This window comes from Pteropus alecto, unplaced genomic scaffold (assembly GCF_000325575.1).
Source record: "Pteropus alecto unplaced genomic scaffold, ASM32557v1 scaffold88, whole genome shotgun sequence".
Lineage (NCBI taxonomy): Eukaryota > Metazoa > Chordata > Mammalia > Chiroptera > Pteropodidae > Pteropus > Pteropus alecto.
This window is the reverse complement of record NW_006494611.1, coordinates 7,160,700-7,186,436: the sequence shown is the minus strand read 5'-3', so window position 1 is coordinate 7,186,436 and position 25,737 is coordinate 7,160,700. Positions and strand designations below refer to the sequence as shown.

Genomic DNA, 25,737 nt, shown 5'->3' with positions numbered 1-25,737 from the left:
ATCCTTTAACAGTTTAGCAAAACCGAAAGATAAAACACATTTATAAAATCAACATTTAAGTATTATTTTTGAACAAAATATTAACATGCATATAATTTTTTCCCCCAAAACATGACAGAGATTCAGGTGCAGAGATTTAGGAATTGTGTTTCTGATGGAGAAAAAGGGTGTGCTTGCTCTGTTGCTGCACTGAACTCTCAACAAACCAGTTGGATTATGTTCTTAATCACCATAATAAATGAAAGCAACCTACATATTCTGGAACTCACAGCCAAAATACTAGGAAGAATCTGTTCTGTGGGAACATCAGCAGTATGATCGGGAGACATGTGTGCAAAAAGTACACAGAATAAATGGACTTGTAGTTTTGTTGATTTTTCAGTAGAAAGCCCTAATGGAAAATTCCTGATTTAGACTTTATTAGGAGAAGTAAGCCCATAGATATGAATGCACAAAGCCTACTTTTTCTCCCCTTGCTAGCAAGTGACTAAGCATAAGAATCTATGTTTTTCCAAATAGATTATTAAATTTCCCCCAAGTCTCTCCTCTCTAAAACTTAAGGAAAAAAAAAAAAAAGAATCTGTCAGACTATCAAAGCATTGTGAGTGCCAGTAAAAGACATCATTAAGGTGAGTAATTTTCCTGTTTACTTCAAACACTTTTTTTCCCAAACTCAAACCTGGGCAGGTCTGATCAGGTAAGGCTTTGGAACGAGTAAAAGCGTCCCCAATTTCCACATAAACGCTGCAGGCCATGGGGCAGAGACAAGTCTCAACTGAGCACTCCACAGTAGTCAAGCTTCCCGGCGCCTCTGGTCTTGTCTCTCTCATACCTTACAAGTATCGTCATGTCTCTCAACCTGCAAAATCTGTTTTTATCTGCAACACACATACACACATGCGCACACACATCCCACTTGTTTTCTTCCTTTTACCTGTAATTGATATGTGCGTTCTGAAAAAATTCTTCTTCATAACAATTAGTTTTTTCCTGTGCACCTTTCAAAATAAAATATTTTCCACACTGAATTCATGGTTCTTCATGTGAAGACAAATGGCAGAGTGTAAAAGGATAACCTTTTCTAATTGTTAGTTTTGAAATCGGTGGAGCAGATTTCAAATTTCTTTATTTTTTTTAAAGGAAAATAGGTACCATTGTCTTAATAAAACAAATGTTTCTGGATCTACCCTTTACGCAAATATGTCTACTAAGTAAGTTGTTTTCCTTTTAATAAAAGGAAATTAGAGAAAACTGCAATCTTTGACATTAGATTAATCTTTCAGTGTGGTCTATTTCTAAGAAGACAGGAAACTGGAGTTAGTATTTAAATGTTTAGTCCTGATCTATTTTATCCATGTGGACAGATGAGCAGAATTCCTTGAGCTGACCTCTTAGTCTATAAAATGGGGCATTAAAAAAAGTCCCTAGATCATAGGGGTATTGTGAGTTCTGTTTGCAAAGCACTTTGCATTCTTTGGGTGAGAGGTGTTGGGCTTATTATTAAGACACCGTACTTACAAAATCCTAAAGATGATCACCAATTGGGAAGGCAGTTTTCAAGCCAAAGTCACAATCTTTTTTTTACACTAGAGATAAAGATATTTACATCCTGGTCTGAAAGGCTTATTTGCTCCTACTCATTTGCCCTCTTTTCCTCTTGATGCCATCACTATCACCACGACTGTCCTCCCACACCCAACCATACTTTGTTTTAGGTAGATCAGAGAAATGCAACAGAAATTAAGTAATGAGTGATACAGGGCTTATACTGAATGGAAGATCATATTATTTTCCCACCCCATGGACAAAGTAAAGGAACCAGAATGAGGGAGGGCCTTAGCAAATCTGATTCTCGTTTTACTGTATACCAATAGGGAATAAGAAAAGATCCAGTTCACCTTTGCCCTTGCACTCTTTATCCCATGAGAAGCACTTAAATTTGAGCAGGCAAAAATCACAGCTATAAAATAGTAATAGATACAAAATAGTGAAGGTCAAGCTACTAGTAAGAAGGGCCCTGCTTTCAAGAGTCATTCATTCCTGGACTTTGAGTATAGGTCTGCTATTTATCTGCTAGGTGACTTTAGACCCAGAGAGGTAATTTACTCTGCATCTATAAAATGTGAATATTAATCACTTCCCTTGCAAAAGTGTTGTATGATTCAGTTGCTATAATGTGAAGTGCCTTATGGAGTTCTTGCCCAATTTCATCTCCGTTATCTCAATTTTGGGTTGGCCGCCAGTTGCTATAATACCATACACAGGAGAATAAGCATAATTGATTATACTGACAGAAGTAAAAAAAAAAAAAAAATTAAGTCAAACATTATGTTTTACTAGGAAATGAAGGAAGCGGCAGACAACTTTTTATTGTGCTCTTCATTTCCATGTCATTAGTGTAACCTGTGGCTTTAGCTGCTAAGCTGTCTCTAGCTCCAGCTATTTTACCTAAGGTGTACCAGAGCTACTGTAGCTGAGCTACTTACTCAAAAAAGTTGGCCTGAGCAAACTCCTTGGATTCAGCACTTTGGATCTAACAGCCCTCCATTGGCCAGTCCCTGGGGTTGACTATAAGAAGACTAGTATAGCCCATCAAGCCCTAGACAGATAAGTCTCAGCTAACTTTCATATTTTCCATTAGCCAGTCACTTAGTCAGACCCAATGAGAAGAAGAAATTTGAATGCACACATCATCTGAAGATTCATATTCCTAATGAGAGAATGATAGCTTTCATGGCACACCAAGTTCCAGGACAAAAATTAAAATGCAAGCCCTGTATCTTACAAATTAAAACCTACTACTAATCAGCCAAACACCACTTCTTTAATTACAGTACTCTTGTAATAGAGGAATAAGATTAGAAAGGAAGAGGAGCTCAAACAGTGTAGATTAGAAACAGACTTGCACCGTTATTGTAAAATGAACAGCTGACCAGAAAATGAGAGTCCTAACTCCACCGTCTAGAGACTCAGGCTCCTCACTGCACCTGTGAGCTTCCACGTGTCTATCCTCAACAGGAAGATGAGGACAACGACACTGAACTTTGAATGTTGCGAAGCTCGAATGATAGCGTGGAAATGAAAATAAACACATAAATAAAAACGTTACTTAAATGGCAATTTAAGAAATATCCTCAAAGAGAATTGTGAAACTTTCTGCCTACTTACACTGTCCTCTGTAACAGATTTATATTTAAGTCAATCAATTGGGTGGAAAGTTAATAATAAAAGATAACTAATCAATTCAAGTGGAAATATTTAATAGGCACAGAAAGAACTCAGAAGCCAAAGAACCTCCAATGGCAGATTTAAATAACTCTCTTCCACATCAAAATTACAAGGATTTTTGTTGTCACTGGTAGTACAAACCTGTTCTCACCTAACCAGACTCTGAAATCCCTATCGGTTTTCATTTCAGGGGAAGTTGGCAGCATTGACACTGAAAGAGGAAACCGTTCAGAGAAGAGAAACAGGCTACTCCTCTGAGTTAGGACTTCTGGCCATCTCATTCAGAAAAAGTTGGTACAGGAACTTTCTTTTCTTTTTTTTTTTTTCTCCCATTTCCCTAGTACTGCAGAGGGACAATTTTACACAATGTTTTAAACCATATCGAATTCTACATGACTATTTTGTGTTTCTATTGCTCCAGACCTTGTAGGTGATGCTCATTCTACTTTTATATTAACTTCTTTCTTCCAACAATATTTACTGAATGTCCACATACTCTTACTTCTTCAAAGCCCTAGAGAAAAGTTGCCTTTATTTTTTTTCTTGTGATGTATATTAATTTATCTTTTATTATAATTATTGGTCTCCATTTGTCTTCCCTACCAAAAGGCTATGCAATTCTAGAGGGGGACCCTACCTTATCCATCTTTCACTTAAGTGGTAAGCATAATAAAAAAAGAACAACATAACTGCATGTTATGTAAGAGGAAATGACACTTATTTAAAATAAGTAAAAGGAAAACTATACTTGAGATTAACAAATATATCACTGAGGTCTGTGATACAAACCCATTATTATAAACAGGAATGATGCCAATGTTTTCAACTTTTGTTACTAAACTTGAAGTTTTTCACTCAAATAAAATGAATGCTGACATCCAATTTCCAGATGATTTCAGAATATTTTTTTATTTGGTAAAATGAACTTTGTCCCTAGCCTTTGCCACAAAAATGAGAGTTACAGTAAATCAAATAGAAATGTAGATGGTTTTTTGTTTTGTTTTTCAAACTCAAAAGTTATCAATCCTTTGTATCAGGAACTGTGACAGACTGTTAAAAGGGTAGCTCTTAACTACAATTCATAAAGGTCTAGCTTTGTTCACCACCCAGATTCTTTGTCAGATTTAAAATCCAAACTCCAGATATGCTGAACTATCTTTGTGTCAACAATAGTTTAATATTTTCTAACTGAAGCCCACTCTTCCATCTTACTTAATCTTCCTAGTAAATGTCTACTTGCCTTTCTTTCTAGGGTCCAAGAAAATGAAGGTTCACAGTGTGGCTAATACTTAACCAATATTAACAATGCCTAAATTGTATAAAAACAGATGTCTGTAAAATAAATACAAATTTACCCCAGAAAAATAGTTTATCTTGGTTGAAAAAAGTTAAGGTTACATTTTTGGTTTGCTAATTAAAGGATTAAAAGGACAGATATTTGTAGAAAATTGTCAGAGCAGAATAAAAATCACTGACATTGAATTCAGAACTATAATGAAATATTTTTCAAGGAAGTTGTTCCAAATACTGTCTAGTTATAGCTTTAAAATAATGCATGCACTCTTCTCTAGCTATTCCATTCTCTCTCTTAATATCTGAGTCAGATAGTTAGGTGGAGGAGAAGGGGGAGCAAATTCTCTAAAAATGGTAGTCAGATTCTACTTTGTTTGCGTGGATCTAGCTTTCAAAATAAATGCTTAAAGTTCTTAATCATATTATATTTAGTATCAATTAGACCAATCTCCATAGTATACTTCTCAGAAATAGCATGTTGCAGGCACTAAAGCAGGAAGAAACATTTAATTGATTTCCTGATTCTTCTTTTCATATGAGTCTCCAGGCAGGTTTTCACAGTCTTCTCTCTTGGTCCAGTTCCTATAGCTAGATTTAGAAATATGATATCTGTCAAGCATTTTGAATCCCTCTTTGGGTACCAGGAAAAACAGAAATAGTTAATTAACAGTGAATATCCTTTGTAAAAATTCACGATCTCTTAATGTTGAGCAAAAAAAGAATGAAAAGATTTTATAAATGAAGTCACTGAACATTCACTGAGGATCAACCATTGGTCAAAGAACAAATACATTTTTCTAGTTAACTGATTTTATAAAATAGCATTGCTATTTTTTTATTAGCATATTTTTTAATGCTTAAAGTGAAAGATTCTCCCATTTTCTTTGAGCCACTTTTAGAAATATTATTTTTATCCAGTAAAAGGCCAGAAGTGTTAACTGTATGTGTAGGAGAAGAAACAGGAAGAAGGCCTAAGGATTTAGTCTAATATATTTCTTTCATAGACAAGAAAACTGAAGCCCAAAGCAGCAGAATGGCCTGGCCAAAGCCATTAAGTCAGTCACTGGCTCCCTGGCCAGAGGTCTTCCTTCTTCACTCAAAACTTCTGACATTTCCCCACCCAACTCCTGACATTTCCAACGCAAGGCAGAGCCAGAGAGTACAGAGAGTGTTCCTTTATCTGGCCAACTACAGTCATATGGGTCCTCTCATATGCAAAGCAGCAGGATAAACAGCCAAGACTAATCCTAAGAGAAGAAAGTAAAGCATTGAACCCCAAACTCCCAAACATTTGAGGATATACCATTTGACTTGTTTGATACTGCAGTACTGATAAGATGCAGTTCTAAAATAACTGTGTAGGAAATGATACTATGGTAGAATGATACAAAACAATCCCAATTATGGAAAGTGGGTTTCTCACTCTGAAATATATACTGCAAATCGACTCCTGACCCCATAGTCACCTTCATTTCTCCTTGCCCTCATCTCTTATCTGAATTATTGCAACAGCCTCCCAATCGGCTGCCTTGGCTTTAGTCTTCTTACCTCCACACTGCTTCCAGTTACCTTCCTCCAGTAGAATATGATATCATCCCTCCTACTCAAAGTCTTTCCATGTCTCCTCAGTGTCTGCAAGATTAGAGCCAAACTCCTTAGTATGATTTTGAGTCCTTCTCAGTCTAGCTCTATGGACTTCTCTCCAGCCTCATTTTCTGCTCCTTTCCTGTTCTAACAAGCACTGGGTGGTCCAGGCACACCACACTGTTTCCTACTCCTACATTTACACAACATGTTCATGTCTCCATACTTTTCCTCACCTGGATCCTCTACCCAGAATGTCCTTTCTCTTTTTCCCCATCTTCGGAGAACCAAGTTTAAGTGTCAAGTTCCCTGTGAAGCTGGGTAAATCAGTCTGTTTTTTGTGCTGCATCACATTTTGTTCAGACAAGGCATATTATCTGACAAATATTTGTTGAGAACCATTATATGTTCCAACACTAAGATAGAGAGATGAAAAGACAAAGCTTCTGCCTCAAATCACAGGGCGATAGTGAGACAGGCATGCCATATACTGTGATTCTGAATATATGTACAGAGAGTAATGAACACGAGAGAAGGAACTCCTGAGAAAGTATGTGTGTGTTGGGGCTAGGGGGCAACGAAGAAAGACTTCATTTACAATTAAGACTTCCAGTGACTTTTAAAGGATGAGTCTGAGTCTGCCTGGCAGATAAGGAGGGTGGTGGGTAGGGGGACATTCCAGACAGATTATAGCACCTGTCACACTGAATTACAGCTAAGTTTATCAGTTTGCTCTGATAGATAGTGAGCTCTTTGAAGAAGAGCTAACATATCTATAATATGATTACCTTACAGTGTCTAGCTGTAATAGTAACTGGCATAATTTATTAAGGGCCTGCTCAGTGACTACAAGCTTCACACATTGCATTCTCAATAATTTGCAAGAGTGACTATTTACACCTGAAAGAGTTGGAAATTGAGTCTCAAAGGGTTCTGGTCACTTGCTTAGTCACCCCAACTAGTAAATTGTGGAGTTATGCCTATTTTCTTTCAAAGTGCAACTTTTGGTGCTCAAGAAATGTACTTTGAAACTAAAGGTGCGCGGTTCAGTAAATTCTATCAACTAAGACCAAATGACATGGGGTCTTCAACTCAGCTTCAACAAAGGCATGGAGGAGTATGTGTGCACATGCATATAATACAAAACATACAAAGCACCTGTTGGGGAAATCTTATGAGAGCCATGGTAAGTGTATACTCGGTCATCCCAGTTTGGGTGTATAGTAATCCTGAGGTTTCTGAAAAGATGAAATATTTCTAATTTTTAGAAAAACATTTTGACATACTCTGTCTTCATGTAATTACCGAGTTCCCCTACATAGCTGGTATTTAGAAACAATCCTCCTTATCTTTTTACTGGGGTATTTCCTTCAGTTCTTTACTTCCATATACTTCCTTTATACTCTATTTTATTAATATTTCCCTCAAATAAAAAATTGTATGTATCTTGAAATGCCAAGAAAAGTTAAAAATAGAACAATAAAAAATAGTTAAAATGAAAAATATGCATAGTCTTATTTTCTAGAGAAACAAATTGTTAGCATTTTGGTGTCCATAAAATCATTTTTAAAGTCTATATGAACAAAAGGGAAATTGAGTTTCTGGATGTGAACTAATACCTTTTCCATGAAACTGATATAATATAATCAACCTAGATTCATTAAAATGCCTCTGCATACAGTATTTGTAAATGCCTCAGAAAACATAAATGATTTGGCTTTACGGGCAAGAAAACTTCCATTACACTAGCTTCCCTTTTAAAAACTCAAAAGATTCATTTTATTTAAAAGAACCACTAAACTTTAAAGTTTGGAAGTTTCCTGACAATTTTTCTTACCATTTCCTATGCTTTTCTTGCTTTCTTTGCCTTTTCTCCACTTAGCTCATGTCCCTGACAGAACAAAACAGAAGCAAGAAGGGGAAAGAGGAGGAGAAGACAGGGGGAGCTGCAGGGGTAGCGGAGAATATCAGTCCTTCTTGTGAACTCTGAATGTTTGTTACACATTATAGCTGGGGTCCCCAACTCCAACTCCCGGGCCACACAGCAGGAGTGGAATTTCATCTGTATTTGTAGCAGCTCTCCAGTGCTAGCATCACTGCCTCAGCTCCACCTGAGATCATCAGGCATTAGATTCTCATAGGAGCACCAGTCCCTGGTGCCGAAAAGGTTGGGGACTGCTAAATTATAGCACATACCCAGAGATGTCAAGAAGTAGATCACTGCCATAAAATATCACTACTTTTTAAAGCATTTAGATTTAAGAAGGTACATAAGTAATATCTATAAAACAAGCAAGCAAAAAATACCAGTAGGCTTCTCATTATCTCTCCCATAGAATATTTCCTATTATGCATATATATGATAAAGACAAAGGGCAGACAGGGGTAGAGACGATTAAAAATGCTGTTGTTGAATTGATATTGATAGTATTCAACCTTATTCTCCCTCATACACTTCTGTCTCCCTTCTGTGATTTTCTTTTTGGTCAAGTTTTGAGGAAGACCTCTGAGTACCTGGGGGCAAATATCCAGGTACTTCTCTTGTTATTCTTTGCACACCATCTTTATCACATTTAAAAATTTGGAAAGCACAATTTCTTTTTGCCTATTGCTGGATTAATAAGTACATTCATGAATTACTCCTGACATTCCTAATATTTACACACACTTCATATTGATTTTTTTTTTTTTTTACACACCATAAAAATATACATATTAGCTACCAGGCTATCTAATATATATATACTTACATGAAGAAATAACATTTTAAGGGGAATCCTCTAAAACTTTATATATCTTTTAAAAATTAGACATGCTTGAACAGGCACTAAAACACAAACATGTCTTGGCCCTATCTTATGCAGAATGGGTTGGTTACAGATGTTCTCCTGCAAGCTACGTCTTGCCTATTACAAGAACATTCATCTCCCAAACACATCGTTTCACCTACTCTGCCTAAAGGAAAACAAAACACACACAAAAATAACAGTGTTTTAGAAATATTATTATTAACTCTTAAGGAAACTCTTATGCTCATTCTACATCCTGACGGAGAAGAACCAAATATCTGATTCCAAAATGCCACTATCTGATGACTGTCCTCCCTCTGCACGGACTCATGATGATAGGGGAGTCTAACTGTGTCTTCGTTTTTCTTACAAGACGGATGCCTGGGCCAGCACTGACTCATAAGACTGGAGACATTAGCTCATAGCAGTGATTCAGTCATGAGAATTCTGACAAGGGCCTCTCCCCTCACCTTGCTTTGAGGGGGAAATCAGTCCCTGGAGTGATGGCTTATGACCTAGGCACAGATGTTACTGTATCTGTGATTCAATATTGTAAAAAAAAAGAGAGGCAGCAATGTCATCTGTGTGATGGCAGCCACCCTAACGAGAAAATAACGGTCTCCCTAGGGAAGCAACTGCAACACACCCCAATTAGAAGAGCCTTGAAAAAAAAGGTCTTTATCTCCCACAGCCAGCCATTCCAGTCAGTCCAGGAGAAGAGTGTGAATTCTGTTCTACAGATTACTAGTGTTTCTCCTCAGGGGGAGAGGAAAGGCAGCAGGGTCAAGTGTTTGGGAGCTAATACATTTCTTGCTTTTATTACCAGAGGTGAGAGAACGTGGTAGGAAGTTTTGAAATAGGTTGGATATGAATCATCCCGCTTAACCAGAACATTAGGCTTGGACCCCAGGTGAAAGGATGTGGATGTTAATTTTGCAAGACAGGAAACATCAAGCCTTACCTGCTGTCTCTGTCCCAAGGCAACAGTAGCAATTTGCACAGGAACAGACTTCTGAGTTTACAGACCACTTTCCCTTTATCATCCCATTTGAAACTCACAACAACCCTGCTCAGTAGGCATCACTATCTCCCTTTTAAAAATGAGAAAACTGAGGCACCAGGGAGATTAAACGATTTGCATTGGTCCCAGAAAATGGCTGTCAACTCTTTACTAATAGATCTCCTCTAGTAAGATAGTTACTCATTTCGGTTCCTTCCCTGGCTCTCTAATCCCCCTCTCTACCTTCCTATGCAGCCCCTGGAAGCAGTGACTTCAGCAACTGACACTTGCCTTGTTCCATTTCTGTCCTTTGCATACTGAGTGCACTACATAACTGAGTGACTGTTCAGCCCCATCATCTTGTGTCTGCACTACCGCACTACTGCATTTTCCAAACTGCTTCTCTTACTCCACTGTCTCTCCAACTAACATCCATAGACTACTGGATTAATTGGCTTAATATACAGATCTGAACATGATAATTCCTTTGCTCAAAAAGTATTCGGTGTCATCACACAGCCCGTGGGATATAGTCCAAATGCCTTGACATTGGCTGGCCCCATCCTACCTTTTGAGCCTTACTTTCTACAGTTTCCTATATAAGACCGTAGCTCCAGGCAGAAAAGCAGAGTCACTGTCCTGGAAAGAGTATTGCAGGCTTGCCTTTGCATTTTTACTTCAGCTGCTCCTACTACCAGTTTACCAGTCTGGAAAGTCAACTCTATTCCACACATAAATGACCTCCTGACACAAAGTAGGCTAATTGTCCTCCTCTTTCTTTCTAGCCACAAAAACTTTTCTTCTGGATGCACAGAATTTACAATTCAAAGGGAACTTCAGAATTCATTCACTCATCTAAAACCTGAGTCAAGGGTCTTGCCTGCCTCTATTTTCACACTTTCTAGTAGCCAAATGCTCACTACAACTGGCGGCAGTGCATCCTATCCCTAGAGAACCCTGTTTCTCATTTTGAGCTGGAATCTGCCTCTTTGTGACTTATCCTCTTTTGTGGTAATTGCACCCTCTGGGGCTCTCCAAACAAGACTAAGACGTGGTTAGTTCCAAGGAAGCTGGCAATAAATAAGAAGCTCTGCACAATTGATTAACAATAGCATCACTTCATAGCTTGGGTCCTAGTCTTTTTTGGGTTGTGGCTGTAATAAATAAATACTCCCAGTGATCTCAGATCACATTAATTTGTCTCAAAATTGCTCTTCTTAAAAAATTGAGATACTTGTGCATCAGAAGTATACATGGCAGTGTGCCTGACTATAACTCAAAGTCATGAGATAAATATTACTCATCTTCCTGGAACTTCAATTTTAAAGACATTTTTGAAATGAGGGGAGGAAACATTTATATTTAATCAATATATTTATAATAAAATGCAAAACTGAGCTAATGTTATAGAAAAAAAAACTTATATGTCTTCTATCGAACACTACAGCGTACACCCTCAGGACATCCAAAGTAGACATTCATTTTCCTCTGCTCTTAGCTGGGGTAAAAGTTTTATTTTTTATTTTAATTTAATTTTTCTTTTTTAGGTGAGGCAAACTTTGGTTGACTTCACAGATTGCAAGGACCTTGTCGGCTTACAATCCCTTATTTTATTTATTTTTACATCTACAGTACCTGGTCTTCCTAGGTGGTCTCCCATCCCAGTACTAACCAGGCCTGACCCTGCTTAGCTTCCGAGATCAGACAAGATCGGGCTTGTTCAGGGTAGCATGGTCATAGTAGGGTAAAAGTGTTAAAGTACTGTCCTAATATATCACCTCCTCCACATAGTGGAAGGCTGGGCACTAGAAGCTAAAGTTATTCCATAAGGAGGATAACCCTATTACAGCTCCCAATAACTCTGAGTTGGGGCAGGTTTAGTCTAAATTCTAATTCCTAAATTATGATCCAGCCTAATAGAAACCACCATCTACCAGACATTGTGTGAGGCACTTTACATTCATTATATTCAATCCTACCAATAATATTACTACCAAAGATGTATTAGCTCATTTAGAAGCTGCCCTACAGACAGTGTCTTGCCCAAGGCCACATAGATAGAGAGAGGTGGAATTCAACTCCAGGTCTATCTGACCACAAAGCTTGAATTCTTTCCACTCATCACCTTGCCTCCTTAGGCACTTTTGTTTGTCCTTTAGTAAAAGAGCCACAGTCTCTGCTTTCAAGAAGAGGCAAGGATATGCTGGAGAGCTAAACATTAAGATTGTCACAAAATAACTTGCAGTTCTGCAAAATAACTAAAAAAGATACACTACAAGTTATCACTCATATTTTACAAGACTATACACTTTATATCACATCTTGTTATAATTTAGCAGTTGAAAAAACATTTTCATTTTAATTCAGGAATTTATGAAAAAAAGATCATTCCCTAGTCTGCTTAAATGTTTCAAAGTATTAAATTGCTTGTTTCTGAAGTCTAAAATTCCAATGTCAAATAAATTAAGAAAGCAATAAATTAGGAGCTAATCTATGCCCCATAACCATATGCCCAAGCGACAACTTCAAAACAAATTTCAAACCGTTGAAAAAAGAAAAATCTGTTAGGTTGGAAATGCTTATAAGCAAGTCTTAGAAGGATGTAACCTCTCTAGCTGTTCATATAACAGTGTGGGCAGCAGCCAGGCAAAACATATCCATTCTAATTCCTCCCCTTCTAATTTACTTTGTTCTTAAGTATTTGTTTTCCATATAGTAAGCACGGTTGACTCTCTATTGAGACCAGTGACAAAAGACATCCAAGTAGTTCTGGTCATTTCTTTATAGTACATGTGGATACTCACTGTACAAAGGCAAACAGAATCAAACCTAAGCTCTGTGAGGTAGGTTATGTTTTGAGTTAGTGGGAAGGAAAACTTAGATTTAAAGTAGTTATAATAAAATAATACTTCTAACAGGTAGAAAGAACATTTAGAACAAACAAAAAATGTTCCTACATGAAAATACTGCTTCAGTTACATTATGGCACTGACTAAAGAGTTTAGCTCCACACCTACCAGAATAAAACCATCATTACTAAATAAAGAAAGAGGCCTTAAATTTTTATTGCTTATCTTTATTTCACTAAAATACTGCTAGATAATCATGGAGACATTCTTTTTTGGAAATTCTGAAGCCTTTTAAGAAAGTATATAGAATGACACATTTATCATATTCATTGAATAAGACCATATAGTATAGAATATATTTTTTGGGGGGGAAAAAAGCACAGTTCTCGAAAAGGAACAAGACTTTCTAGGCAAAAGAAAGTAAGAAGTCCCTTTCCTCTCCTTTCCTGAAATATTTCAGTCAATCCTCCTAAGACAACTGAATAAGAACATGTTCTTATACTTGAAGCAGTAAACTAAAGAATGTAGTAATCAAAGCAGTGAAGATTCTTGATTGAATTTGAACATTCTATTTGAACTGGTTTGGCTCTTTTCCTCGAAACTGAAGTTCATGAAAACATACTGTGTCAGAGCTATAAAAGTATCTTGGAAAATACCCAATTTAGATCTTTAAGTGTGCACATTATAGAAAAATCCACTCACCATTTTCTAACAAACTATTTCACTTTCCCCTCTCTTCTTTTGATTATCCTCTTCTTATTCTCACTCTAACCCTAAAGTATTTAAGATGATAATTACACTTATAAAACTTAAAAGAAAGTTGTTCCCATTTCTTTTACCTTTTAACCTATGTCTACAGTGTGTGTGTAAAGAAACTGAAAACAATGGAGTGTTAGGCAAGAAATCTATTAAGAAATATGAATACATAATAGAAACTTATACAAATAGCTTTGTATTTAATTGCTTCTTGAGTAGGAAACTAGACTAGAAAAAAGTCTGTATTTCTTTCTGGTTCTGCTGCTGAGTAAAACAAAACATCTTCCTTTCCCTAGACCTCAAGTTCCCCATCAACTGCCATTCTAATTCTTACACCATAAAAGTGCACAGGTGAGCTAATGTTTTTTTTTTTCTTTTTTAATTATATGATGATTCTCAGACATAAAACATAAATATATGCCAAATCTACATTTATGTACAAAAGTATAAACTGTAGTCTTTGAAGATAATGTAAAACATAATCCATTACCTTTGAGTATTATGAAAGAACAACATAAGCCCATGAATGAGTTATCCATGGTAACTCTTAGAAGTTGATGATTTTATTTTTAAAGAACTGATTAAAATAGTTATTTGCCAAGTATCTTCCTAAACTCAAAAGGAATAAAGTTAGGCTAAAGCATCTTAAAGCAATGTGCATTTATTTGTACATTTAACTTTAATACATTCTAGACATGAAAATAAGCAAAAGAGAAAGAGGTTACTTATTTATGTGGGTTAGTTCAAAAAGAAATTATTAATTACCACGATAGAATACATTTTCTACACATCCATTCTAACTGTGGAAGTATAGAAAATGTTGTTGCAAAATTTTATTATAAAAATACTTTCTATTTTACCTGTTGGTCAATTTGCTTTATCTGATTATCAACTAAACACCATTTTCCAAAGGCCTTACCCATTTATTCTATGGTTTTGTAAAGAAAGGTTAGAAGAGTGGGTGTAGGTGATAAACTCAGATAGTGTTTAAAGGCAAGCATCAACCCCGTATCTAATACAAATTTTGTGTCCTTAAATATTCTCTATCACCAAGGCGAAGGAACAGAACTCTCTCTATTGGCACTTCTAGCCCTTCTCAAAATCAGCTGCCTTAGGGGATGGTTTCTTCTCTCAAGACAACTACTAGACAGTGCAATGGCAGGTACACACAAAACTTATTATTTTCGAATTCAATAATATCCAGTTTTTCTTTTCTTTAGTAAGTAAAATTATAAGTAATACCAAAATTGATTCAATCTCTTAAAAAATGGTCTGTACTATAAATTTTTTCCCCAGCATCATTCTTAGCAACAGGAATAAGTATAAGTTATATAAGTATTGATTCTAATTTCCCTAGAGAAAATTTTGAGAAACATAAAATTATTATACATCAAATGCATCAAAATTCTGGCATGGCAAATGTTAATTAAAATGTTAATTATATTAGCATATCAGTTTTAGATAAGTTTATAAAAACAACGTTAAGATTTTGTTTAAGTAAACTTAATACACATATGTCGAAGCACACAGATACTTAAGCAAATTTTATAGGGCTATGAGAAACATTTTGCTATTTTAAATTATTACAGTGACTTATAGCAGTCAGAGTTTGCTTTTATGACATAGAGTTAATCATATCTATGACTTACTTGATGACGATCCCTTGGTCAGAAATGTAATCTGTAATTACAACATTGTTCTTGTGGGAAAATAAAATTCATTTTTCCGAGAATATAAAATAGTAAAAAAATAATACTGTAGAGGCAATTTATATTATTTAATATCAAGGCTCTCTATTCATGAATGTGAAAATCTCAAACACAAGAGAAAAAAGCAAGGGAAGGGGGAGATAGAAGGAATATCTTTCTAGCCCAAATTATAATTATTGTAAATTAACTCTTCTGTTACTCAACTAGAGTAACATTTTTTATTTATATAAATATGCATAATTATTTTGCATTTTTTTTAAAGTAAAGTTTCCTTTCACGAACCAATCAAAATGATCACAATTCGACTTTATTACTGGTTTGCTGAAGTGTTACCAATAAAACACTGGGACTCTAAGAAAAAAAGTAACTAACAGTTGCAAGACCCAATTAAACAACTTTTAACAAAAAATTATTTTGCATTTAAATATACATATATATGCATACAATATATTATATATTTTCATTTCATATTTGTTTCCCAGGACTTATATATCAATATCGTTTCCTTTAATGTCTGCTTGTAAATGGAAAAGCTTAGAAAACTGCCTGAGTCGTACGCATAGAAATGATCCAGTATTCATGTATTTATGCATGTAAATCTAAAAATAAAAATCCCAGAAAAGATAATAACGTATTTTTAGAGCTTCATCTCTCAGGCTCCCAAAGTACTTCATAAACTTTAAGCCTCACAGGAATTCTGCCAAGTAAATACAGTAAGTCCTCCCTTATCATCGTCATCAACAGGTTTCTTGGAACTGCAGTGAAATGACGTATAACAAAACCAGTCTTACCATAGGCTAATTGATATGAACGAGAGTTAAGTTCTGATGGCATCTTATGAATGTTGTAATGAAATGACTTTGAACGAAATGACATTGTTCAGGGACCTGTTGTATTACAATACCCATTTAGACAGAAAAGACTGAGTGACTTGCCCCAGGATCACATAGCTTGTTAGTACGTAAAAGTTGTCCTTCTGAGTCCTGTGTTCTAATCTATTTCATGAGCCACACTATTTCTGTCAGATGACTTCTCAAATTCAAATGAGAATTCTTAAGTAATCATTATTCTTCCTATTTAATATAACTTGAAAACTACTCAAAGAAAATCTTTTGAAATGGTGTCCTCAGCTTATTTGTCACATTTTCATAAGATTTACGGCAAATTATACTGGTTAAACAGCATAAAAAGATAAAACAAAAATAAAAACTAAATGAGTAACCCATGAAGAAACACGTTTGATGAACTTGACAATTCAGTATTAATTCTGTGTAAAACATTTAGAAATGCTGTTCCAAGTTCTTCAGACCTTTCTAATATAATAATAAGGTGGCAAATTGTACTGTTTTTTTTTTCCCCCACAAAGAAATCATAAGTCTTCATTATTAGATTAAAACTAAAACGAGAAGGTTCACTTTGTTTGTAAAGTGAGAATTCCTCCCTAATTTATCTCACAATAAATTGGACCCAGGGTCGCTGGCTACCACAAATTTTCTTTTAAATTTCAGCTGAGGGGAACCTGATGAAGGGGTGGTAATCATTATTAAGATCCATGGAAGAGACAGCTGCTAAGATCATTATCTTTAGGCTCTGTGTGCCTAATTACAGGACCCCTCATTCTAAAAACCATTCCATGTCTACAAAACATGTGCAGGGCTTCAAAGAGTCTAAGATTTACCTTTCTATTTTATAATAAACTCTTCTTTAATCCCAAAGAATTGGAAGTTGTTGGGCAGAAAGCTATGTTATCTCAAGTATCCGTCTAGTCCCAGTGGCCTGAGTAGACATACTAATTGCTGCTGATAAAAAAAACTACGAGGATTTATTTTATATGCAGTTACTTTTACTCATGACATTACAGCTGATTGCTAAATACCTTTCCTGAGAGAAATACATCTGCCCTTCTCCACCAGAAGGGGTGGGAAATATTATTGCAAGACTTGGTCACACAATGGAAATGGCAAATATTGGGGGAGGCAAACAGGAGAAGGTGCAAAGCTCACACGTGGGAATGCACCAAGAGCAACAATCCCACAGTAAACAGCACACATTACTCAGGGCTAATTTTAAGGGATATCTTGTAGAGCTTAATGATATACGGTTTTTCTGGAGTCATTAAAATTCTTATGACATTATTCTCTGTTTATACCTCAATTTTCAGATGGTTTTTGTTTCTGCACACTCTCTATGTACCAATTAAAAATAAGCCATCAGTTAGTGGGCCGAGAAAATTGATTTGAAGCCCTTTAAATCTCATTGCCCTTTTCTGATTACAGTTTTGGCTAATTTTAGTTAAATTACAGAGATCCATAAATTCTCTAATGACAAAAACAAAAACAAACAAATAAGATCCTTTAGGCAAAGGATCCAATACTGTATACAGTTATTTTTTTATAAAATAAAAATTTATAGAAATGTGAAAGTAAGAAGGTCATTTACTACAAGAAAACAAATTGAGAAAAATCTACATTGATAATGTATTGCTTAGTTTTTTGTAGGAAGAGATTAATTTATAAAACTTTTGAAATAAATAAGTATTATTTCTAAATGAGATGTATTTACTAGTAGTTTTTCTCTTAGGTGCTTGCTCTAGTTTCCAGTTATTTTATTTAAACATTATTTTCCTTGTCACCATTAATATATTGCAAGAATGGCATTCAGTCTGCCTATTGTTTTGTTTGGTCTGTAGTGCTGTACCTCGAAAAATTACTATCATTTAAAGATACAGGGATATTATGTGAAAATCCAGGTGTCTAGCTGTTCTTGAAAAAGTCATCTTTTAATGCCAGGCTTACTTTATCCCATGACAACAGGCTGAGGTTGCAAAGCAGATACAACTGTAGACAGAGTATGTAAGCTCATTTTGCCACCATCCCTGTTCTCACCATTTGACACATCTTTATTGTCTCCTTACTCCCCAAGTGATTTGCTGAACGAAAATGGTCTGGTGATCAGATTCTTGTTCTTGATGGAAATTTCCACAGTGATTGAATTATTTCCCATATTAATTCCACCATTCTGAGAAAACGAAGCTATAGTGAAAAAAACAAGATATTGGGTGGCCGGTAATACCTACAACCCCAAACTGACCACTACTAATGAAAACAGAGTAAAGAAGGAAGAGAAAAAGGAGAAAAGGGAGAATGGGAAGGATGAAGGAAGAAGAGGAAGAGCAGGAGAAAGAACAAGAAGAAAAAAGAAAAAAAAAGTGTTTGCTGTTAACCTTGTAACAGAAAAAGAAAAGCCAGCTTTGTTCAAATTTGCCATTCATGTTTTGGTCGGTAGTTACTTCTTGTAATATTAGATGCAATAAATCAATATAATTTTTTTTTTCTTTTAAATAGAAACTCTAAAATGCATTCAACAAACCACTTGGTATAGTGTAGGAGGGCATAAACATTAGATTTGGTGAAACAGGCTTAACCTAGAATCAATCTAAATGAATTAGGGCGAACATGCTGATTAAGTTATTCTGGCCTGAACTGGGGATATCACCTCTGCAGCATCTCTTAAAATGGAAATTCATTTATAAATCCAAAACATAGAGTTAAGAAAGTAACATGAACCATCACCAAAAATCTCCTGGTATTTTATTTATGACATTCTTCCTCAATATTCTGAACTAAGAAATAGCTTGGATAATAAGTGAATATGCTCAATGTTATTCATCATGAGAGGAACACAAAAAGGCACGTCTACATGTATCTTGGGAGATTTACAGGACAGCTATAGCAAGAAGTGAAAATAACCTTGTTATAATTAACAAGTGTATCAATGGCAGGAGCCAAGTCTACTTACTGACTTTTCTCACAACCTTCATTGATGAAATCTAACAGCCACTCAATTTTCAGACCAGCTCAAGCCTCAGTTAAAGGCTCCAACTTTGAGAAGTGTTTCCTTTGTGAAAGGAAGCTGGTAAATCATATTCATCATTGAAAAGTTTGTCTGTACATCATGTCCTTTGATGAGCTATCCTTAAGAGTCCCAAGATTCCAGTGAGCCATGCAGTGGGCTGGCTTGTGTTACGTTTCTGCAGAGCTGGCAGCCTTATTCTGGAAGTCTTACATTACAGGTAACCTGATGACAGGGAGGGTGAGCCACAGGCACACATCTCAGCCTGTCTGTGGAGCCACGAGGAGCTTACAAGACCCATATGGTGGGATCAATGAAACTCTCCGGGGAACTGGCTGTTCTTTCAAATGCCACCTCCCTAATCTCTCCATTTGTTCAAGTCAGATTCTTCAAAGCTCTATACATGACATGAGGTTGGCATGATTAGGAAAGGCAAAAGAAGAAAGTCAGGGACCAAATTCATGGACAGTTAACAAATCAAGGTTAGAACTGAAGGATACTGCTTGGAACTATAATTGTTTCCTTTAACCATAAGAGGAAAACACAGTTTCTTAATAGTTATTAAGGGCCTATTATATGTTGGATATTGTGCTGGACACTATGTCAAGATGCCTGCTCTCCAAGAACTTGAAGTCTATGAAGGAAAAAAGACACAACAGCAAAAAGTGACCATATATCCTAAGGCCAAGATCATTATCTCAAAGCGAGCACAACAGAAAAACACGAACCTGAGGATTTCACAGTATTTGCACAAAGATAATACTGTGTCCTGGGTTGTGGGGAAAAAAAAAAAAAAAACAGCTCTCAAAACTGACAAAGGTGTACAAGTCTGATAATCAAGACAAACTGACCTATATTCACAAAGAAGCCTCTTCACTAGAGCAAAAGAAAACACTCTACCCCCAGAAGTAGTGTCCTCACCGGCTCTCGATTCTCAAGTAGGTGCCATAGAAAGCTTATCTTTTTCTCACTAGCAATGCCAAGAGCATTCCAAATCAATATTTGAAATTCTTTTAAATGGCCGTAGAGTATTTTGTTATATGGATATGTCACAATTTATCGAACCAGTTTCCCCACTGGTGAGTGTTTAGGCTGCCTCCAGTACTTTGCCACCACAAATTAATATGCTGATGCTTCAGTAAGTGAGGTTTACTGTTATCTTTAACATGTGGAATAGAAAAGGTATCCCTACAGATTAAATAGCAGATTAAAACTAAGAAATAAATGCTGGAAGTGTACAGGTCCTTAAATCTGGTCGGGCAGGCTTGGGGAAGGAGTGCAGCCAGCCTGCAGAAGTCTGTCTATGGGAGAGACCATTATCATCCTATGTCATCTATTCATATATTTAGATAGTGGATAATATCACAGTCCCTGGGGACTGGAGTACACATGCTAATAGCCCAAAAGCACTAAGGAAAAAAAGAAGACATGTCGCTTTGCATTCTTTCAAATTATTACTTGTTGTACAAATGAAACTTTAACAAAACTATAATAAACTCGTGAAACAAAGAGATATCAATTCAGACTCAAAAAACACTTGTGTGCCTATGACTAGCCAAGTGCTAGAAGGTGAGTTTACACATGTCACGTAATCTTCACAAGAAAGTATTAGCGTTCCCATTTGTAGGTGAGGAAAGTGAGGTTTAGACAGATTGAATTCTGTGGGCAGGTCCCGTATGCTGCTAGTAAATTTCAGGGTAGAAATCTGCACCTTAGTTTCTCGCCATTTCCAAATAATCATTCTGTCAACTGTCCTATTACTGATGATTCCCAGCTACAACAGTAGACCAGCACTTCATTAAATTAAAGGGGAGGACTTGATAACTAGTGGCAATTACATTGCAGAAATAAGAAAGTCTGAAATGGAACGTTAAATTCAGTGTTGATTTGGGTGTGTGAAAAGAGAATATGGAACAACATTATCACACTTCACTTTATTTCATTGGAAGAAGTTTAAAATAAATACCATATTTTTATGGAACTGAAAACACAATCACATTTGTTATTTAAAACATAGAGAAAGCAAAGGAAATATGCATATATGCTTTAAATGTATTAATTGTATTTTGGCAGTAATTCTGAGTAAAACCAGAACTTAAAAGAGAAATCTCGATACGGAAGGATGACAAGTGATAAAATGGTACTAAAAAGATTTTTATTAAAGAATCACCAGAAGTCTATGTAGTAACTGTGGCCAACTCCTAATGACAGCTGCTTCTGCTGCTTCCAGTTTGTGGGCAGTTTTAAAATATAGTGTTTTATTTTGAAAAATTGCTTTAAACAGCACAGATGCCTAAGAATTAGGTGTTGTGTAATATGTCATGAAAAAAGGTCCTCCATCAGTTAGACTTCGGCTCCATAGTACTTGTCCCTGTACATCAGTGCCTTCTATTAATCAAGAGGGAAGACAGTCTCAATAGGGCAGTGGAGAGACTTGAACTGGGAGTGAGGGGGGCCTGGGTTCCTCTCTCTCCTTGGCTTGTTATTAGCTATGTAACTAATACGTCTTGATGTCTCTTTATAAGACTGGGATACAGCCTTGGTTATGAGGCTCAAATAAGATAAATATATGAGAAAACACTTTAAAAATGTGAGGCCTACTCATAAATTAATGATATATAATTTGGGTCGAAGAGTTAGATGCCTCTATGTATAAGACACTGGTGTCGAAGGCTAAGAACTTACATCTTGTCAAGTGATTTCAGTAGCTACTCAGATAGAGTTCAAGTGTGCTAGATTTAGAAGAAATGCACCAGGGCCTAAAATAAATGATTGTGAACAAGAAAGAACTGAATAAAAATATAACGACCATGTGATACACTACTAGGAAAGAATGGAAATCTCATTTAATCAGCTTATTCTGTAAAATCTATATGGTAGATGGTAAACAACTGAACAGAAACCCAGGAAAGACAGAACAGCTTAACTAAGGTCACTCATTAATGGCAGGCAAAATACCTGATTTGAACCTAAGTTGTCCTAAAAATGGTCTATGCTGATTATTAATAACATGTGTATAACATCTCACATTAAGAGAATAGGTTTCACCATACTCATTCTTGTCTTCATTAGAGGCAGACTAAACTCTAGGAAGATGAAGTGAAGGTCACAAACATGATCGAGACAAGAAGCCTGATTTTCTGGCTCCCACTCAGTCCTCTTTGCCATTACCATAGTGCTTACCCCCTTTCTCAGGATACTGTTATCACTGTTGCCATAGGTCAAGAAACTTTACCGGTGTGCTCCACAAAATATTTTCTTTTCTTTTTAACCTACCAGTTAGGTAAAAATCTCCAGCCTTTTTTCGTGAGACAATTTACTTCTTTGAGAGAGGGGCTTTGATCAAAGATGGTTGAGGGTTGTGCTAAATTTGAAAAAAAGCCTTAAGATTTCTGTAGGAGGAGGTGGTAAGGAAGAGAGAAGAAAGACCAATTTTAATGTTGTACTTATATCAAGCTCCATCCTTATGGTTCTTAAACCATTTTAGAAGGAAAGTAATTAATCATTAGTGGCCCCAATATTTCCATCATCCTTTCAGATGTGCTTACTCTTAATATAGTGGAGCCTTGCCTGAGTATGCCAAAGAAGAAATGGTCAGCCTTGAAGATCAGTGATTGCAAACATCCAAACTGGTGACTCCTATTCTAAAACACATCGGTGTTCCACTTATAAAATAGTTATTTGATGGTTTTTTCAGCAAAAGATTACTTAGACTGATCAATCTATATTTATTTAAGGCCTATGGTCTCTAAGTTGACTCACCTTTAGTGTCCATCTCCAAGATTATTACTATAAAAGAGACTAAAGATTCTTACACAATTGATAACGCTTAGAAGAGAGATTAAGTTTTAAACTAATACTTAGACTTTATGGTTGAAATATGAACCATGACAGAACTGCTTCTCAAACCATTAACCAAGAGCACTAAAATAATTTTTTAAAATTATTTTTGGACACCCTGACCTGAAATGGTGAAAAGAGGAAGAAAGGACACAACCCAGTGGTCTAGGGCAGACTCAGAAACAGGTCCAACTACACAAAAGCCTCTGTTAATTTTAGGGATGTCACCTAACCTCCACATTCTTCAGCTTTCCTCACTACAAGAATAGGAGTTAAAAACATGTGCTACCAAGGTCCTAAAGAAGTGAGGACAAAATGAGAAATTATGTTAATATGTAGTGTCACAAATGCAGATTATTCATAAATTCTGTTCAACTGTATTAAAGGCTGTAGTGAACTGGATACTGTAACATAAAAAGAGAAATGCTTTCCAAAGAAACCTATTTGCCAAAAAGAGTGAAAAAAACGGTTAAAAAAATTCTAAAGCTATTTTTATCAACGAGATGATGATATTTGGAAGCATTTCTATAATCCATGAAAACATTAAATTGTTTGACAAACAGCATGTCACCTTGGTCTTGGGCATTCTTTGACCAGTTAAAACCAGTCTTGTAGGTCTCCTTCCGCTCTGCTTATATTTGAGTTTTATTCATGTTATAATACATTACAAAATAAACTTTAAAATAGAATAAACATTCTTGTACCTTTTGAAGTTTTGAAAAATTTTCCACATTCTCTTAGAAAAGTTATACATGGAAAAAAAAATTTTCAAATATTTTAAATCAGAACACTTTGGGACTAATTCAGGATTCTGAGATAGTTTTAGAGGCTCTTTTTTGGGGAAAAAATATTTCTAAATGTAATAAAAATACATGTATCAATAAATCATGATTCATGTTATAGAAACTACATGTATAAACAAATTTAGCCCTTGCTTAGAAAATGAGATTTTAATTTCTTGTTTTGATTTTATTGATTTTTAAAATCATACCTTAATGTGACATTTACTTCCTCAAAATAATGACTGGTAACTATTCTACATTCTGAGGACTGCAAGCACATATCTATTATTATGATAATGCTTGTTGGCATAATGCTTTACATTTTTCCAAAAACTTTCACACAAAGGACCTTCCAACAGCACGAAACAGACAAGGACACATCGGCTGAAATTGCTAAGAGCCAGTCAGAATACAGGCCTCTGGTTCCCAGATCCGGGCTTTCCCAAGAGAGATGGCACTTTTTCCATCTCTGGTTCAGTGTTAAATATTCAAAAACTAAATGTCCTTAGAGGACAGGGAGTTTTCCATGATTCAATATCGATCTCTAAGCTTTGATGGTGGAAAAGTCCCTGGGGGATGATGAAGACCCTTGTATTTGGCAGTCAAGTTTAATGGTATATCTATTGGCGCCCAGTGCTCTTACCGTCCAGGTGGCCGACTTGGCAGTGCTGGACTGCTGGAAGGACACGTCGAAGCTGTGCGGACCCGGGTAGTCAGTGTTGGAGGGGATGGCTGGCGACGGCGAGAGGGCGTCGAAGGTGGAGCTGGGTTGCGCGTAGGGCGAGGGCGCCGTGACGCTGTTCTGCGCATGGTCTGTGTTGTACGGGCTGGTGGACGAGGAGCCATTCTGAATCTGCTGGTCCATGCTGTTCAGGAGCCCCAAGTTCGTGTACTGTGGCTGCAGGACACCCAGAAACGCCAATGTTAGCCATTTAAGTTGCAGATCATTGCTCCACAAAATGGCATCATTTGGTGTATGCATTCTGCAGAGCTCAACCTCAGGTCTGTAGCACTTCACATTCGAGGCCAAATGAGCAATTTGTAATACACAGAAACCAGAGAAGTTTCAGGCATGTGTGTTTTGTTACGACCTGCACAGATCACACAGCTCTTATATGCAGCCTTTGGAGAGTGTGATCTTCTCAAGAGCCTTTGAAAGTAGAATATGTGCTTATTCACAAACAGGACAAATGTGTCCAGTACTAAGTAGCTGCTGAGGAATTTTTAGAAATGAATAAATACTGCCTGCTTTTTCGTTTTTTATTTCTTCTACTGTGGTATTCAAATGAGAAAGACCACCTGGTAGATATGTTCTCGAGGGGATTTAAGCACCAAATTATTGTATATAGGACATATAATATATAGTTTTATAATTCTAAATTTTGTCCCAGGGTATCAAGAGTTTACCCCAAGGGCAAGTTTCATAAGAACTGGAGAGGCATGGGTAGCAGGGCCAGGGAGAGGCAACTAAATATTTTAAAAGGAAACATGCGAGTATATCAGCCAAACACAACCACATTTTTTTTATCTGTTCTTTCATTTTCTTTATAGCAGTTTATTCTTTTCTAGAGTAGAACATGTACAAGACATACCATTGAGTTATGAATAAATTCTATATTTGATATAATGCAGAAGTACATTAGCTCACATAGCTCTTCTGCCAGATGCGTTTATATGAATGGGCCCTACCACAGAGAAAGTACTCAATATGATGTTTATGGAAAGACTTAATTAATTTCTTCTCAGCAAAACAACTTTACGGTATTAGTATCATAGAGGGGAAGCAATTTGCTCAAGCATCGGATAATACACAGAGTAGGGATTTTGAAACCAAATCTTCTGATTCCGAGTCCAGGGCCCTGCCCTGCCATCACAACTGCCAGCCTGCTCAGATAATTCAAGTCATTCCTAAACCTGAGTCAAATCGGATACATTTCCTAAAGGGGCAACCAGCCTACGGCACAGTTTTCCCTTTGTAAAACCTTTTGACACATGGAAATCTCATTGTTTCTACCGGTTAACAAAGGGAAACCAAACCAAAAGCAAAGAGAAAGG

The 25,737-nt window shown here is 36.3% G+C and overlaps 1 protein-coding gene and 1 pseudogene across 8 annotated transcripts in view; both read right to left on the bottom strand.

Annotated features, from left to right (window-relative positions):
* TP63 (tumor protein p63) overlaps nt 1-25,737 on the bottom strand; it is a 210,099-nt gene that overhangs the window by 48,828 nt on the left and 135,534 nt on the right. For all 8 annotated transcript variants that reach the window (XM_006925837.3, XM_006925835.3, XM_015599873.2 and 5 more), the window contains one exon: nt 24,326-24,580. In XM_006925837.3, coding sequence (XP_006925899.1) covers nt 24,326-24,580 — 255 coding nt within the window. The remainder of the gene's footprint in view (nt 1-24,325; nt 24,581-25,737) is intronic.
* LOC112474136 lies at nt 11,518-11,636 on the bottom strand (annotated as a pseudogene).